Here is a 17,460-nt window from a genome sequence, read left to right as displayed (position 1 = left end):
GCTTGTACTTCTGCTAACAAAAAAAAAAAAAAAAGGCAAACAAAACCAAAACCCCCAGACCTCCAAACATCCCTGGTACCAATCTACCACTCCTTGCATTTTGTGGGGAGTGAGAAAAGCATTTTCATGCTGAGATTTTTGCCAACCATTCCTGTGAAAATGGATAGATCCTGTTTGCCTCAGGATTTAGTTCCGTAACCAGTTTCACAAATGTTATATTGGAACTTTGAAGTGCATGGTTTTAACATGTATCATACTTTAACTTAGAAAAAACAACAACAACATAATGGAGATTAGTCAAGTGAGCAGGGATGGAGCAGTGAAAACAGAACAGGCCCTATGGTAAGTTTTTTCAAGTAATTTTCTTTATCGTCTACCACAAAAATGAAGATGTCTAACAAGCACCCAGGCCAATCCCTTAAAGCAACAGTTTAATGGATGGCCGTGTAGAAGCTGAAACAGTTGCTGTGTTCTGGAGCTTGCAAGTAGCACAGCCCAGTTGGAATTACAGGTATGGAGCACCTGGTGTCATCAGGCCCTGAATCAAAACTGCAGAGGGACAATTAGAAAAGGACGAAACATTTTCTCCATCGTTAGCTTCGTCTGTGTAGAGCAGTCGTTATGACTATGGTTGCGTGCCTAACTAGCGAGGATGGCAAATCAAGAATTAACTTGAAGAGTGCGTATTGCTGGAACAGGATCACGTTCAACCAATTGTATTTCAAGCAGACACATTATCATCTGTAATACTGAAGAAGGTGCTCTGCTGTAGTTGCTGGTCAGACAACGAGTATTAGCAGTTTACATTGAGAGTATACTAAACACAACACATAGTCACAGAAAATCACAGAAAACAGCCAAACTGTCAACGAGAATGCACACTGCAGATTAGAGATTGCCGATAGGAATAGATAATTCCAACATAAATAGCAGCTTACTCACTGCTATTTAGAAAGCAGTTGTATTTTCTCTTACTTATTTGTTCTAGAATCTTATTCACTGCTTTACAAAAATCAAAAACAAATTCAGCTGGCCAAAAGGGCACATCTCACCAACGGACAGCAATCATCAGATTTTATTTTATTTTTTTAAATTAACTAAAAAAAATACCCGCAGAAAATTTGAGAGGGGCAAGAACAAAATACAACTGAAGAATTTTGTTTTAAAGGGGAATTATGAAAATTCTTCTTCCAAAACTTTATAATGCTGAATGAATATTGTACATCTGTATTGCAATATGTAATTACTTAGGTCTTAGCTGTGTAGTTAAAAATTGCTTAGGGGTTAACTTAGAGGTCTGTCAATAAAGCACCATAGCTTTTGATACTAAACACTCAGAAACCTTCTGAGGCAGCCACTCTATGTTTGTAGCTAAAATGGTGCTAGTGTTAATGGTTGCTCTAATGTAAATATCCAGTGTGTAAACTGCCACTACCAGAGGAAACAGACGTCTTACAGACAAATGTGTCATGTTGTTTTACTTAAAGAGAAACAAACATGCTGAACTTTAACAAAAGACCAATAAAAATTTTTCACTAGTGACTTAAAAGTAAAAGAAAAAACAAACTGAAAAAAAGAAAAAACAACAAAAAATATTAAAAAAAAACTGTGTGTTTGCCTTGACCAGAGATTGCTGAGAATGATTAGAGGCAGAGCCAGCCTTTAGCGTACAGCTTTGGAGCTATGTGTCACTGAGTATTTATGAGCTGCTGCCGAGTTATGTCCCTTGAGATCCAAGTCCCCTGATCTCCTACTGTGGCATTACTCAGTGCTTGGTTCAACATAGAGGAAGGATTCCAACATGATTGTAACTTTCAGAAAGAAAAACAGACAACAACAACAACAAAAAAAATACATTTTCCCCTTTAAAGCAATTACATTTTGGTTAATACCGAGCCACAATTGTTAGCCCAACACCCACACAATCTGTACAAGCTACAGCAAAATGAATACACCCAGCAGAGCCCTTATCTGTTGTAGCACCAACAGAAAGGGGACTGGCCAATTTACCTTCATCAGCCTCAATAGCCTCAACAGTAGCTGAAGAGAAGAAAGGGGTAGCAAAACGAATGAGAAAAATGAGCAGAGGATTTTAACTCTAAGAACAAGTCAGTGAATAGCAAAGGAGCTAACACACTAATGTTACTGTAAGTGCTGGATTTTGGCAAAAGAGACACACACAGAGAAATGCTACACAAAAACAATAAATTGCAGATTGAATTAAGCTACAGTTTGTTTTGAAGCAGAAAGATTCACAAAGTTCATAAAGGCATATTTGAATAGCTTTCTTTTGACTCATAAAAAAAAAATCTTACAAAATGAAAACGTCTTCCATATCGTATATCTGACCTGCAATGTTTATTGTATAATTCTCTCAGTTTTAAATAAGAGTGGTTTGATTTGCTCTGTCAAAAGAGAACAAAAACTGGCATAAAGCCATCACACAAAATTCATACCACTTACAAAGTCAGCTTGAAAAGTATTCACTGCTGGTACAGGGCAAAAGAACCACATCTGCAACTTCTAAGAAAGTTTTTTCTCTCTGCTGACTAAAAGAAACCTCCCCACAACATGGGAAAGAGTTTGCTCAGAGAGCTTTTTTCTTTGCTTGCAATCTCACTCAGTCTGCTCCATCTGTAAGCATCCTTTATGGCAACCTAATCTTTGAAAACAAAATTCTTTTAATGTTTTCAACTGGTGGACATAGATACCATATTGAAAGCCCTTGGGCCCACAGAATTGCAAAGCCTGGTTGGAAAGAGAAAATTTTGTAATCAGGAGATTGCTGCAGTGTTATGAATACACCGTATGTTACCACTGTTTAGAAAACTTCATTGTTCTTAAAAAACTTGGCCTTCATTTGAATTCTAACCATCAGTTCTGGTTTCAATTTGTTTCTACAGTAGTCAGAGATTTAGATGCTGAAGCAAATCAGCAAATGTGATCTAATACAGCACTGCTATTGTTAAATATTTAAAGAAATTTTGATTTTTCAAGAACTTTGTTGGTGTAGAGAATAGTTTGTTTGTTTTTAATTTCTCTTCTTTTATCTTATTTTTCTCCATGGAGAAGCTTTTTTGTCCTCCAATGGATTGAGATCAATATTAAAAAAATACATACCGTTATCTTGCTGCATGGGGAAATTAGAGAAACTAATCCACATGCATCAAGGTAATCTTATGCCTCTCAAGCTATAGAGCGAGAGAGATGGCAAAAATCAAGGAACTAAACCAATACAAGCAGAAAAGAAAAGGAAACATGACAACTACGATGAGAAATTAAAATGAATAACCAGATCCAAACCAGCACTGACACATTAGGGAGGAAAAAAAAAACGACAGCTAAGATGTATTACTTCCACAGAACATACTACTCATATTTTCTGTTAAAACACACAACAATGGGTGCTTAACAGAAACTACATAGATTTCAGATTTAGTGAATGAGGTACTACTACGTGTTAACCAATGCAGGAGCATTGTTTTATAGTAATGTTTTACTATGCTACAATACTGCAGTATGAGGAGATTTTACTTTTAGTCAACAAGAAGTGTAGGCAATTTTCTCCAATTCATTTCAGTCAGTTCCTAATATTTTGCTAGGGCAACAGTAGCAGTTTTCCTGGACAAAATTTTCTGACAAACACAAAGCAACTATACAGTGAAAAGCCTAGATAGCAAGCGCGACCCTGTGGAATCATATTGCAGCATTTTCAAAGCAGAACGTTACTATGTCTGTAACACACAAGTCGTCAAAAAAGAAAAAAGGGAAGGAAAAAAGGGGAAATGAAAATTTACCACAGAATACCTGAATCTTCTAGGTAGGAAAAGAGACAGTAAAGGGGGAAAAAATACAGAGAAAGAATGCTCCAGGAAGGAAACAAGAAAATCAGAGGCTGAGACTGTGTTAAGATTATAAAACATTTCTATTTCTAACATCTACTGCCAGTAGAACCTCAGTAAGTGAGAGACACTCTTGCGTGCCTGCTATATACTGTACAGAAAAAAGGAGAGCTTATAGTAGTAAATTAAATACTTTGCAGCTTCTTATCCCACAAGGAATATTTCATCAAAGGCAGACTTAGAGATTTCCTGTAACAAAAAGCGCTTGGTATAAAACTGAACTGACAATCTGTATTGTGTTTGTGTACAAGGCAAACACAGTGTTTGTAAGAGCCTCCCTTCACTTTGGCTTAAATCAGAATGTGAAATTGTTCTCGTGCTGTCACCTAGGATTGCTAGAAGATAAAATCTACTTCTAGAACTATTTTCATTGGTGATTCTCTGTGAGGAAGAACAAATCAGATAAAATAAGAGTTTGAGTGTCATTATCTAAGCTGAATCTTCTGTACTCAGTGTATCAAAAGCTGCTATTGAGAAAAATAAAAGACGACTCTATAAACTGTGGGAAGAGTGCACTTCACATGTGATGCTGATCTACCATTCTGAACAGTTGATTTTCAGGGACTTTTTTTCCCTCCTTCTTTGAAAATCAGTGGTACGTAATAAGTCTTGAGAACTGGCCTTACGTGAACTGCTCCAAATGCTCCAGTACAGCAAGCCATCTGTTTTATTCTGTCCTTTTATTTATTTATTTCTGAGAAGAGTGTGGTTATTTTCCTTGGGTTCTCCAGTTAAAAATCAATTGTTTCTTTTACACATAATGACACACAGAGGCAAACATGCTTACCGCTTTGCAGTGTTTGTTTTCCTCCAGAGAGCACACCACTGGGCAGCATTCCTGTTGGAGTCAGACCTTTCAGCGTCAGCACACTTTCACTCTCTTCTCTGCAGAAGAAAAAATATAGCAAAATCATTGTTATTTATTTTTTTTCCCCCAAAAATACAGAAAGCATTCTAGCTACACCTTATGCTACACCTCTCCTGCAATAATTTATCTCCTATCTCCTCACCAGGAAAGAGAGAATCTGCTGTTGGTGCAGTTCCAGCGTTGATGCAGTTTCCCCTCACAACATTTGGGATTTCTCCTTTTTATATGTAAGTACTTCACCTTTGCACCACACGATGCACAGACTCCCCCTATAGCATCAGTATAACCTGCATCTATCAAACAGCATATGCAAATACCCACATTGGAACACGGTGCTGAAACCACAAACTTGAAAGGAGGAAGAGCAAAGGAGCAGTTACTGCCAACAATATATTTAAATCTGTCTCAGTAGTTGATTCTTGGATCACACAATAAGATGTTGTTTTGTTTTTGTCTACACTAGCACTGAGATGCATTATTTATTATTGATCATCAGCCACTTTAAAAAAAAGGAGCTAGAAACTCATTAAAATTAATGAGCACTTTCAACCTTGCTAGTACTCTTATAGTTTTCTATGCTGAAAATGATACAGGAATTAAGGAAAATATTTTACGAAATCTGAATGTGTTTTCCAGGTCCCCAAATACATACAGTTTTCAATATATGCCAGGAGAAATACAACAGCTCTATCCAGAAAAAGTTACATACAGCCTTCTGCAAGCACTGTAATGCTGATGACATACTTTCTCAGCAGCAAAACTGACCCCAATTCTTTCAGAGAAGAATATTTTGAAGTGTTTTACTTTGAAACATATAATGACATTAAACTGGAGGAAGCAAACACAAAGGCAGAATTTAGTTCCGCATCCACTTGAGGATAATGTGGTTTTGTCTATCAAAACTGTCTCTCAACAATTCTAGCACATACAATTTTCTTTAGACCTCTACATGGCCTGAATTAATCATGTATTTTAAGCGACTCTTGTTTATCTATGACATATACTCTTCAAGTTCCATTTTTAGTCTGAAAATATTTCTTCTTCTACACATACTTTTCCTAGTGTAAAAGTCAAAATTAGACTGTGACTGTTTTCAAGCTGCCTAGGTAATTAGAACTACAGCAATAGCCTAATATTGCCTGAATAAGCAGGGTATTGTAATGCCACTACAGAGTATGACACATTAAAAGATTTGCTTGCTCTTGATTATCTGCCTCTACAAGAAAATGTCTGTCTGCATTTTCAATTCAGTCAATTTCTTCTGTTTTTTGAACTAAACCGCAGGATCACTTTTAGCTTCACCTTCAAAGGAAATGTTTATGCATTATATTTTTCATAATCTTTAAAGTACATGTCCACAACAAATCTCTGATTTGATCTCAACAAACTTTAAAGACTTTTAGCTAACCTTCAGTGTTCTTAATTTTGTATTTCACCTCCTTTATTTAACTTTTTAAAATAAAAATGAACTGATTAAGTATTTTATTTACCTCTCCCCTGTCTAGATACACCCAAAGAAAAGCTAGGCTGGAAAATACAAAGTTATAGAGAGGCCATGACAGAGAATGACAAGGTCTTCCACTGAGCTTAAGTCTTATGGCTTTCTTATGGCTTTTCCTTGCAAAGCTCTTCTACAACCTTTGAAACTGAATATAGTGGTTTTTTGATGCCTAATTTTGAGATGGAAGTGGCTGAAATGATCTCAGATATGAGCTTTACATTCAGGTTACATTTAAAACATATCTCAAGGGAGGTGGCCACTCTGGCTCTGAGAAGAGAGCCCTTTGAATGCGGTCAGATCAGGTGAAGATTATTTGGAAAAGCTTTTCAACAATTAGTCAAACAGGTTTCACAGAACAGCAATGACAGAGAGGAACCTCAAAGATTTCTGAAATACATTGTTTTAGAGGACAGTGTTACCTCAGTCTTTGTAGGGTTATACACCGTTATCAAACACTCGTGTGTTAAATGTTGACTGCACTGGCAAGACTGAAAAATAACCCAGGCTATTCTGTTGGAATAGTACTTGGAGGATTAACTTCACGTAATCTTATCTGTGTAGAAGCCTAGCAACAGTTTGAGGAGAATCAACCTTTACCAGGCAAGAGAAGAGGTACACCCAATGGTGGCCGGGGTGAAATGGCACTCATCTACCTGGAAGACTGCTCAGCAAAATTGTCCATTTGATGTACCTATTTATCTGCCTATTATACACAGTGAGGGCATGCTATACTTGCTGGTTAAAGTTAAGGGAGAGCAAATATACTTTGTCTTCACTCCATCCTGCAAAGTTTTAAGGCCCATCAGTATGTAAAAAAAAAAAAAAAAGGTATCCAAGACTCAGCAGCTTCAGTGAGTGAACCACTGGCTTCTCTACCAGATACAGTCCATTCTGGCCTTCTGGAGATGTTGGGATGCATGCAGTAGTGGTAAAAAAAAAAAAAAAAAAAAAAAAAGTCTCATGAAACACTGAGATAAATTCGGCCAATTTTCAGGAAAAGAGAAATTAGGCTGATTTTCAGGAAAAGATAAAGCCTGATCTCCATTAGTACCTCAAAACATCACAGTGGTTTTCATGAAATAATTCAAGAGAGCTCCAAGCTTCAAATAGTGCTAAAACCCTGAGCTATGAGGCTCGTGCATGTCACTTAAAGCAGGGCACAAACAAGAATTACGCTGTATTCCTGCTTCATGCTTGAAATGATTCCTGCCCCATGGTTCCTTCTCAAAATCTTTGACATATAGGTGATGAGAATCATTGGCAAATTATCAAAAAAAAAAATCATCTGATCATCAAATTCCAGGCCCTTCTGTGCATATTTAATTCCAGGTTTCTGTTGAATTCATCCTATATTTCAAAATGCAATCCAGAACAAAATACAGTGGGGATCCAAAAGCTACAGTTCAAGGGCATGGGGAAAGCCAGGTTTCCCAAACTTTGTTTGCTCAACTATCACCAGAGAAAAATAATCGTGCTGTTTCATGAAGGTGGTGACAATGTCAGCTCCAGGCTCTCTGCCAGATTTAATACAGAGGAACAGGTGGAAACATTTGACTGCTCCCCCGTCTTGTTTAGGGAAAAGGCATTTTGCCAACTTTTACAAAATTATTTATTTTTATTTTTTATGGGTACCACTGAACTGATAGTTCACATGTAACAGTTTTGGAGCCCCAGATATAAGGTTCTCTCTCTGTTTCAGTTTGCAATTTAAAGCTGTGTTGCTGCACTCCGCAATGCACAGGTGAACTGCTGTGTCCATGAAAAGCCCCAGAGAAAACCTGCCCCAGGTGCATGCTGCAGGAGAGTCTCAAAACAAGAAAATTTCACCTGAATTCAAGAACGTATTCTTGAAGTAACTATTTTTATTCCTTTTTCTTATGTCTATCATAACTATCATACCAATATATTAAAAAAAATAACCCCCAAAAAAACCCAAACCTCGAATTTTATCAACTGTAGAAGCCATAAACTGACTCCAGCAGAGCAACATACCATTTCCTGGAAAAATTCCCTCCGCTGAAAGGGAGGAAGAACTGTATTTTCTATATTTAGACCTCAGCACAGTACAGCATGTTTTCTATTCTACTCAGAGACATCAAATGGAAAGTTCTAAACATTGGCTAGCAATTAGTTACTCATGTTCATGTGTTTGGGGGAGTGCAGCTGAAGGTAATGAGTTGCTGTTGTTTGCACTGATTTCCCGGATTTTTAGTTAAATGACCCTAATGCTTTCATATTTAATCATCTGTAATCGTGGCTGTAGCAATAACTATAGGTGACAGTGGTTCAGTTGGCTTCCTTTTTAATGAGATGTTATGTGGAAGATGCTCTTTCCCTTCATTTAACTCTTTCCTAACAGAAGCTAAAACACCTGCACACCTGGACAGAAAAGGACTTTAGAAAAGGGTAACTGCAATTTTCTTTGTTGATGTCTTTTGTCTGCCTGTTGGTTTCAAGTTCAGCAAAAACACTGAGGGAGATTTTTCAGAGCCATAATAAACAGCAGCACTGTCTAAATAAATCAGTCTTTAGAAGGTTCCAGCAAAGCTCAGTTGGGCGGTAGATTAAAATATTAAGTTTGCTGTTTGATGAACAGTAGAGAGCTCTAAGTAATCATTAAAAGCTGTCCTTTAACAGAAAATAAAACAAACAAAATAAATAAACTTACCTTAGCACTGAGAAAACTCTAGCCATTTTTCCTATTGCTCTTATCTTGTTCCTTATAACCTCCTTTCGAGCAGCAGCTGTTGCTCCTACGGAAAATACATTAAAAGTAGTTAGAGACTTGTAAATAATACATCACTGCTCTGAACTCTAAGTAAAAGAAACATCATTTTTATACTTCAGTTTGCCAAACTAAGCCATATCTGCTCTCAAAGCCAAAAATATTTTTTTTATCACTTACAGCTCAAGACTAATCACTTCTGAACAATTTAGTTATTAGCATCTTTAGAGTTGCGATCCTTTTTCTGCTACATATTAAACCAGCATATTTTTCATCAATATATTCTGATTTTCCATTTAAAAAATATTTTCAGAGATCAAACTCTTTTGAAAACAAGTTACTTTGAAAATTGTCAAAATGTCAAAAGATATTCAACATGAACAGTGTTCAAACCAGAAAGTTAAAAAAAAATAAATGGGATTTTAAAAACTGTTTCTTAAACCTGCAATTTTAAGTGAAAAATAATCATGTTTAATTTAATTTTCCACAATAGGGATCGGGGTATATTTAAGGCCATGAGGATCCTGACACGTCTTTCATATCCCTAGCTGAAAAGCTTTTAAAAGGTTATGAAGCCTAAAAGACAGAGTCCTGAAAACCAGCATGATAACGTAAGGATAGTGTTGGCTGGTAGTAACTGGCAGATTTCTTTAGATAAAACTTTCTTCTCATCATGCTATAGCCTGCTCAAACTTACAATTCCTCTCAAATTTATGAACTCACAAAATACATTGCCTTAAAAACATCATACACTGTTACAGTGACTGTAGTTCAGCTGATTTTGCATGTGTAATTGCTACCAAGAATATTGTATACGTGTAAAAGAAGAAAACCACCTTAATGGGGAAAACCTATAATTGTAGAGCTAAGTTATCAGAACTAGCCATTTTTTTTAACAAGGAAAAGTAAAACACTCTGCAAGAAAATGCCACAGTACGCTAAGTAAACAGCTTCACTTAATTATCAAAACCATAACCACGTATACCCAAAAGTTCTCCCCAAAGCATTCTGAACAAAAGGTGACCTCGGCTCATATGGATGCTGTCTGACAACTCCTGCCTCAGAGGTTCAAGAGTGGAACTAGAAAAATACCACACTAAGGTACTGCTTCCTTCTTTGCTGTGCCAGAATTCAAGGGCAAAATGAAAACTCCTATCTTCAGTTCCTAGGCAAGCCCTCCATTTTATTGAGCAGAATCCATTATAGAAGCTAAAATCATAGAAAGAGCCAAAAATCAGGGAGGCAGAGCAGCAGAGATGTGCCGCAGAGCAGCAAGGTGCTGCTGAGTGCCAGTGATGGGCAGAGTAGGTGAAAAGCAGCAGAGAACATGGGGCCTTGCCACGCAGGCCTTCTTTCACTGTATTTAAAACACGAAGTGACCTCAGGCAGAAGGGGTCGGAAGGAAACACTGGCTCCAGCCGTTTGGCAGAGCGCAGGAGAGGTCGGATAGTGCAATGCAGGAGATTTGTTGGGCACTTCTCAGGGCCAACTGCGAGATAATTCTCATCGCTGTGGTTTTCTCCGCACGTCTCTGCTGATGGCGGCCCCATGGTTCCACTATCAAGTGCTGTTACCTGCCCTGCTGCAAATCTCTCAATTACAATTACACTCCTAACAGCTTGAGACAACTCCTGGAAACACAAGGATTGCTTACTGCTATTTACCAGCTGACTAGGTGGTCTGGCTGATACTCTGGCATTTTAGAAGAGGTGAAAAGGATGTACCTTTTTTTTTCATTTTTTTTTAAATTTTTTCTGTGCTTGGATTCCAAAACAAATAACAATCTTTTGCAAAACTTTCAGAACTGAAAATAACTCAAACTCTAGAGCTGTTCAAAAGCAGGCTAAATAACCTGCAGAACAAATATCACAGGTAACAACACAATATCTCAGGATGAATCACACTACAACTCTTAATATCACGGTGGAGAGCAAGTTCAACCCCTTAGCAGAGCAAGGGATATTTTATAAGATGGGAGCTTGATAGATGCACAGAGAATTGTGCAGAGCTCTTTGTACAGTTGCACGTCCCCACCCAGCCTGCATAAAAATGGGGACACACGAACTACCTTGCATGCACCCGCAGCTACTACCATCTACACACTGAAGTGCTTGTTACTCTCTGCTTACACACTGGTGAATCTTCCTCCACGTGTCAAGGAGCACAAACTAGCTGTCTTATAATCATGCATGCTACTTTTGCCTTTCCATCTCTTGGGGCAGCCATTAAATGTGTTATTTCCAGACATTTCCAACTGTCGTCCTCACCTGCCTGAATTAAGAGTCCATTTCTTGAAGTTCAAAATGAAAGAAACTGTGCTTAGAATGGTGTCTTTCAAATAGAAGGCTAGTTTAGGGCATAAATGCCTCATTCTAGATGATAAAGAGTGGGAGAAAGGACTGTAAGTCAGCTGTAACTGAATTATATCTAAATGTATTAGTAAGAACTTAATGAAAAATTTAATTTAAACAGCAACAGGTTCATCAGGAAATAGAGGGGATACATTCCTACCTCAGTTTCTAGAACCTCACGAGGCCATTGAAACCACATGGTACATACGACAAGGTTTTCATCCTTTTTTTCCCCCCATGAAAGCATTAAAACACAATTTGTACTTTCTTTCGGGTCTCACTACTCCTTTATTACAAGCCCACACTGTTCTAATTAATCTTATAAGTACTTTTGACCTTTTTCCAACCAGTGTTTAATTTCCAGAAGAGTTGAGAACTGGAAACCAGGAATATAATTTATTACTGAAGTAAAATACAATGCTCTACCCACAAATGAAAAATAAGAAATAAAACCCCCCTCAATCATAAAACAGAACAGGCTCAGGATGACTATTTTATTTCTCATCAATACAGATACTTTACTAAAAGATACGCTAAAAAATTCTGTCTCTATTGAATTCCCTAATTTATAACAGATCTGTGAAAATGACTTATTTTTAATGTTCACTGCTCAATTATTGGTAATGATTTTATTTATCCTTATTTTAAAAAAAAACTTTATTTGCTAAATAATGCACCTACTATTGCCGCATGACATTGCCCTGCTAGTTTTGACTCAATGCTGCTAACCTGATAATATCTGGATTCCCTAATCATTTATACATAAAACTTAGACTCATGGTTCAAGTGCGTCTACTCTGTTTTCATATTCTGAAATTCACCATTATGGAAAATCCTTATGAATTACTTCAGCTACACTTTAACATATGCTTATATGAAAGTAAATAGGTCATACCTTGAGAACTGACTATGGGTAAAATGGTTAATTTTCATGTCGGCAAACATTGTCTAATATCCCCATATATACTTTCAAAAACAAACTATTCTTTCAATACCTTAAACCCTATTTGCATGAAGAGAACTAAAACAAACAAACCAAAAAAGCAATATGAACACAACCAAGGTTAAAATTGGACAAATATGGGGGGACGTAGAATAAAAGCTTTGAACCTTACTTCAGAAATTTAACAAGTTCTATTGGAGCTCAGATTTGTAGCATCTAAGCAAGTATTTTGCAAGCTGGATACGTAGGACAGGTAAAATTTAACTTAGACCTTCAGATTAAGAAGTAAAACAATGAAAAAAGATGGTAAACTCTGAAGATAGTGTGAGAGGTAGGATTGAATGGACAGAAAATACTGATTAAAAAACAACAAAAATAAATCTCTCAATGATATCCTACTATATTATGTATGATCTAATTAAGCATTAGGAAAATGATATGAAAGCAAATTAATTAAACTTAAGCCTTCCAATTTAATACCTTTCTTCTGTGCATAAATGGGATCTTCTTATGAATTCCAAAGGGGGGGGAAAGAAAAAGATCAGTGATGTTTGCAGAATGAAAACAAAAAATAATAAAGAACATTTGACAACATCAATGGAAACGCAATGTTTAAGTAAAGTCTGAAAAACAGAAAAGAAACAAATTAGGCAGGGAACATCCAAAAGGAAAGAAACAGATTGAGAACTATGGGGAAAAGAAAAAAGAAAATGAAAAAAAGAAAAAAACAACTGTTTTCAGGTTAAAGACTTGTTAGTAGATTTGTAGGACACTAACATGCAGGCAGATCAGCAGGTAAGCTTAGCCTTGGTGCTATGATCTCTTGAATTTTCTTCTACATTATTGCAGCTTCTTTGAATAGGCTCAATCACTTCTCAAAAACAGCAGATACTAAAAAGATCTCCATCCCTCATCCCACACCCCATTTGGGGGTGTGCCTGCCTGGTACCCATGCATTTGCCAGAATCATCCAGCAGCTTACAGTTAGCAAATCCAAGCGGCTACAAGGCACTGCATTTTAAAATCAGCTGGTTTTGAGAGCAAGATGAGAGCAACCCTCAGAGCCTGGGCACGATTGCACCATAAGAACTGTTTTGGGGACATGGGTTGTCTAGTGCATGCTACTAGGCTGGTTCAAACACAGAGCACACCGATGTGCTGTACTGGCTCTTGTGAAAAAGGTTTTGGGTATGGAACAACTAGACCCCGCCAGGAAAAAATAAAAATGCCATTAAAATGCACTTCTGCGACTAATTCACAGAGGGGAGGTACGCATTGCTGCCCAACGTTGCTGCTTTGCAGGAAGAACAAGAGTAAAACAGTAAAAAATAACCTCCCTGTCTTTCCTAGTTAAAAATTAACTTATTCAAAAGCTAAGTCTGTCCTGTCTGCCTAGCTAGCATCACAAACTGGTAAGTGACCGTGACCTAAAGACAAAGGCTTGGCTTTTACTTGATCAGTCTCCGTGTCAGCTGCTGCAGAGCTTTCCTGGGTGTAGTGCAAGACCTGTGGCAAATCCCACGTGCTGCTGCTCACAGTGGAACCAGGCTACGATCAACAGCACGCGTCTGACGTGGTAATTCGGTGTAGGCTCAGACTGCAGCACTTCGCTGCGGGAGCCGTGCTCCAGCCGAGGAATAAATGCTGCACCTAGCGTTATGCCAGCAGCTCTTTCCACAAGAAGGCTGCGAGCTACGATGGTGAAGGCAATACAGAAATTAACGCAGGTAATTTAGAAGTGCCTTTATGCCAAATCATGATAGCGATGCATACAAAGCCAGGAGAGCGTTTGTGTCAAGTTGGCTATTACATTATTGCACACTTTTAATTAGCAGCTTCGTTTTCCAATCAAATGCAGGAGGCCAGAAATGTTACTAATTAAAATAATCCAGGATTCTGACTGCATGCTGGCTGGATACAAGTATTTGTAGCTCCTGTTGCTAAGCAATACGTTTGATGCACAAACCACTAGCTAACGTTCACCTAGGACATTTTTTACTGGATCCGATTATGTTGCAACCACCGTCATGAACAGGAAAGAAAACGTACAATAAGAGGAAGCTATGAAAGATGAGAAAAATTTAACATACCATAACCTCTCATTTTTAAAGCAAGTGAAACCAAAAGGCCAACACAGGCCACCAGGGAGATATGGTGTAGAGGGCACTGCAATCACTATTTAGGTTCTCTTCTACCAGGCATACACAAAAACCACCTCTAACAAATTGATCATATCCCCAGGATATATCTCCTTCAGCAAAAAAGAAGAAAAAAAAGGGGGAAAAAGACAGGAATACATGCTGTTGGGCATCCTGCTCATGGCTAGATGCAACATGCATGACTTGGAACAAAAAGATATATTAAAAAAAAAAAAAAAAGGCTCACAAACACCATGCAGTGAGGTCAGGCAGTACTGATGGGGCTTTGTTTTGGAAGGGAAAGGGAGTGAGAGGGGAAGACAGAGGGCAAAGAAGTGTAAGAGAAGGTAACAAAAGAATGATCAGTGCAAACCATAGCGATGGATCATTCTCACTACATGTGGGAACCCAGGTCAGGGCATGTTCAAACTGCAAGGAGAGAAAGGAAATCAGCAGCAAGCCCTGAAAGCTACAGGTGATGCAAAAATACTCATTGATTTTAAAGAACCATCAAACAAAATGCGTCTGCTGTCGCAGGTATCAGGCATTTCCTTCCATGGGAAAGACTGCTAAAGAAAACCATCAGTGGTGAGCAGGACTCTGCTGCTGCAGTCCTCCGAGGAAGCTGGACTGAAATTGTGAAAAAACAGTGGAAATGTTGAACCACTACAAGCCTGTCAACACACCACCCTCACAGGAACAGTTTTAAACCCATAATCTTTCCAGTTTGCTTCACCAGGAACACAAAGAAAACACCTTGTACTTTCTCCCCCTAAAAGGGGATGCTCTAAGAATAAATAAATAAATAAAAATTAAAAAAAAAGGAGGAAACAACTACCTCTGAGAGAAAGATAATTTTCCTTTGCTGTACAGAAAATAAATCGGAATGCACCGGGAAGTCATTACAGGTATCAGCCCCTACTTAAATTTAAATCAACTCTCAAATTTACTTTTATGCCCGAATCCTTCGGTCTCTCCCATGTGTACAGTCCCCACGGGCCCAGTGCTCCCAGTGGGCTGGGGGAACAAGAGTACGGGCTCTGCAAGCTGCAGCATCGCTGCCCAGATTTCACTTCAGAGCTGTGAGGGGATTATCCGGGGAAACAGACATGAATGGACACCAACTGCGGTTTTAGCTACACATCCTAAAGAGGAAGACACTGCTAATGTCTTTCTTAAAATGATGTTTTACACAGAGAAAGCATTCATACCAAAAAATCTCGAAGTAGATTTAGACAACGGTATTAGCTTTCCAGTACCGGGAAGGGTTTAATTATTCCTCATCTAGAAATTTTAACGCTGCTGGATATAATTATGCAGTACACACACACGCAAGCCAAGGGGATTTCAGCCTGCGTTCCTGCTCAGGCACCTGTAATGCTGCAAACGCCACGCCTGGAAGCGTGCCATGGCAAAACTCCCTGGGACACAGCTGCTGCTTGCTCCTCACAGCGAGGAAAATACGCAGGGAACACGGAGCCCTCCTGCAGCTGGGGAGGGCTCCTCTCATCCTCACTGCAGAATGATCCGCCACGAGAGCATCTGTCCTGGAAGACTCCCTAATATGCCTCTTCGTTTGTGGCCATGGGGTTGAAAACCTGCTAGAAATCTAGGCACAGGAACGAAGAGGCAGTAACATTTCAGAAAGGACTGCAGCCACTGGCCTACCTGTGCTCTGTTTAGTGTCAATGGACGTTTATAGCACAACTTCGAGAGAAAAGATTAGGCCAATGCTGAACCGATTTAAAAATCCTTCCCATAAAACCTTTGCTTTGGCAACGAATTCAGTGAAATTTCAGCCCGTGCTTAAGTGCTTTCTGGAGCCAAGGATTTGAAGCACGTGGTTTGCCTGCTACTGTATTTAATTTGACACAGTTTTTACTCACTGTATGCCTCTGTGCTGTTTCACACACTGCTTTAATTACACAGTAGCTACTTATTTAAATTTCATGAGAAAAAAAAATCAGGCACAATATTCAAACAGGTGTTTTCTTCTTTGCACTGATTACTGGTTTCAGTAAATCCAGTCTTTGTCCCAAGTCCTGCAAGATAATTGTTCACGTCCACACTGTGGCGGCTGCAGAACAGGGGAATCCAATTGGCTTCTCAGAGTAAATGCAAAGTGCTATAATCCGTATCCTTCTTTCCCACCATAAAGGAAACATGTCAAAACCCATGATTTAACTTCCTCTTCCAAAGATTAAGAATAAAGGCTCTGAGAGAGAACTTTAATTATTAATTATGGTTTCATTAAATATTTGTCTTACTTGATAGCTCTTCATTCTCCCCATTCTGTCATTCTACCTACAGACATCATGAGGATATTTCTAGTGGTTGCTTGGTAGTCCTACTTTTCCATATTAAAACCTAAATAAATTCCTGTTCTCTAGATTTTTATTTTTGTTTTTAATATTGAAAGCATCCATAGTAAGAACAGCAACGATGCATGGGATTTTTTTCAGCTTTGCTCAATTGAAAAGGAATATTCCGGAGAGCTGCAATTTTCTGTTAAGCTGTGCAAGAGTAAGTAATGGCTAATTAAATAAATCCACTTCCAAGAAATTCCAAATTGCAAGATATCAAGTGTCCTTTACCATCAAACCAACAGGAACATGGCAATTTATCATATAAATTCCAGCCCAAGTGATAACAGAAGTAAACATTCCTTTCTTCGTAGCAGAAATGTCAGGTCAGAACATTCTCTGCATCTGTACAGGTTGATTTTTATTGATTAAATTGATTCTTAAAGCCTTTTAAATACACAAATGCATTAAAAGTTGCGACGAACAAAATATTTCAAGTACAATTCTTCCAAAGTTACAGCGTCTACATTTTGGAATGAGCTCTGCAAGAAGCTGATTTTATCGTAAAAAGATAATTTAATTGATATGATACTTTCTATAGGAATTGCTGGTGTATTATGCATAAAATCAACGCCGTATCCCTCATGACATCACAACTGAGATTTCATGGAGGGGAAATTTTTATTTTATTTTATTTTTTAAAATTAAAACCAAAGGAGTGAGACCAAG

General features: G+C 38.1%; 1 protein-coding gene across 8 annotated transcripts in view; it reads right to left on the bottom strand.

Moving 5' to 3' along the window:
• The window catches only part of PPP3CA (protein phosphatase 3 catalytic subunit alpha), a 190,696-nt gene that overhangs the window by 2,986 nt on the left and 170,250 nt on the right, over positions 1-17,460 (bottom strand). For 4 of the 8 annotated variants that reach the window (XM_072036986.1, XM_027457169.3, XM_072036980.1 and 1 more), the window contains 4 exons: positions 12,771-12,797; positions 8,940-9,024; positions 4,690-4,787; positions 2,011-2,040 (listed from right to left, as the gene is read on the bottom strand). In XM_072036986.1, coding sequence (XP_071893087.1) covers positions 2,011-2,040; positions 4,690-4,787; positions 8,940-9,024; positions 12,771-12,797 — 240 coding nt within the window. The remainder of the gene's footprint in view (positions 1-2,010; positions 2,041-4,689; positions 4,788-8,939; positions 9,025-12,770; positions 12,798-17,460) is intronic. The other 4 variants (XM_072036981.1, XM_072036983.1, XM_072036982.1 and 1 more) reach the window with 4 other exon arrangements.

The sequence above is a fragment of the Anas platyrhynchos genome, chromosome 4, assembly GCF_047663525.1.
Source record: "Anas platyrhynchos isolate ZD024472 breed Pekin duck chromosome 4, IASCAAS_PekinDuck_T2T, whole genome shotgun sequence".
Lineage (NCBI taxonomy): Eukaryota > Metazoa > Chordata > Aves > Anseriformes > Anatidae > Anas > Anas platyrhynchos.
Note: the sequence above shows the minus strand (reverse complement) of the source record. Positions and strands in the feature narration are given on the sequence as shown.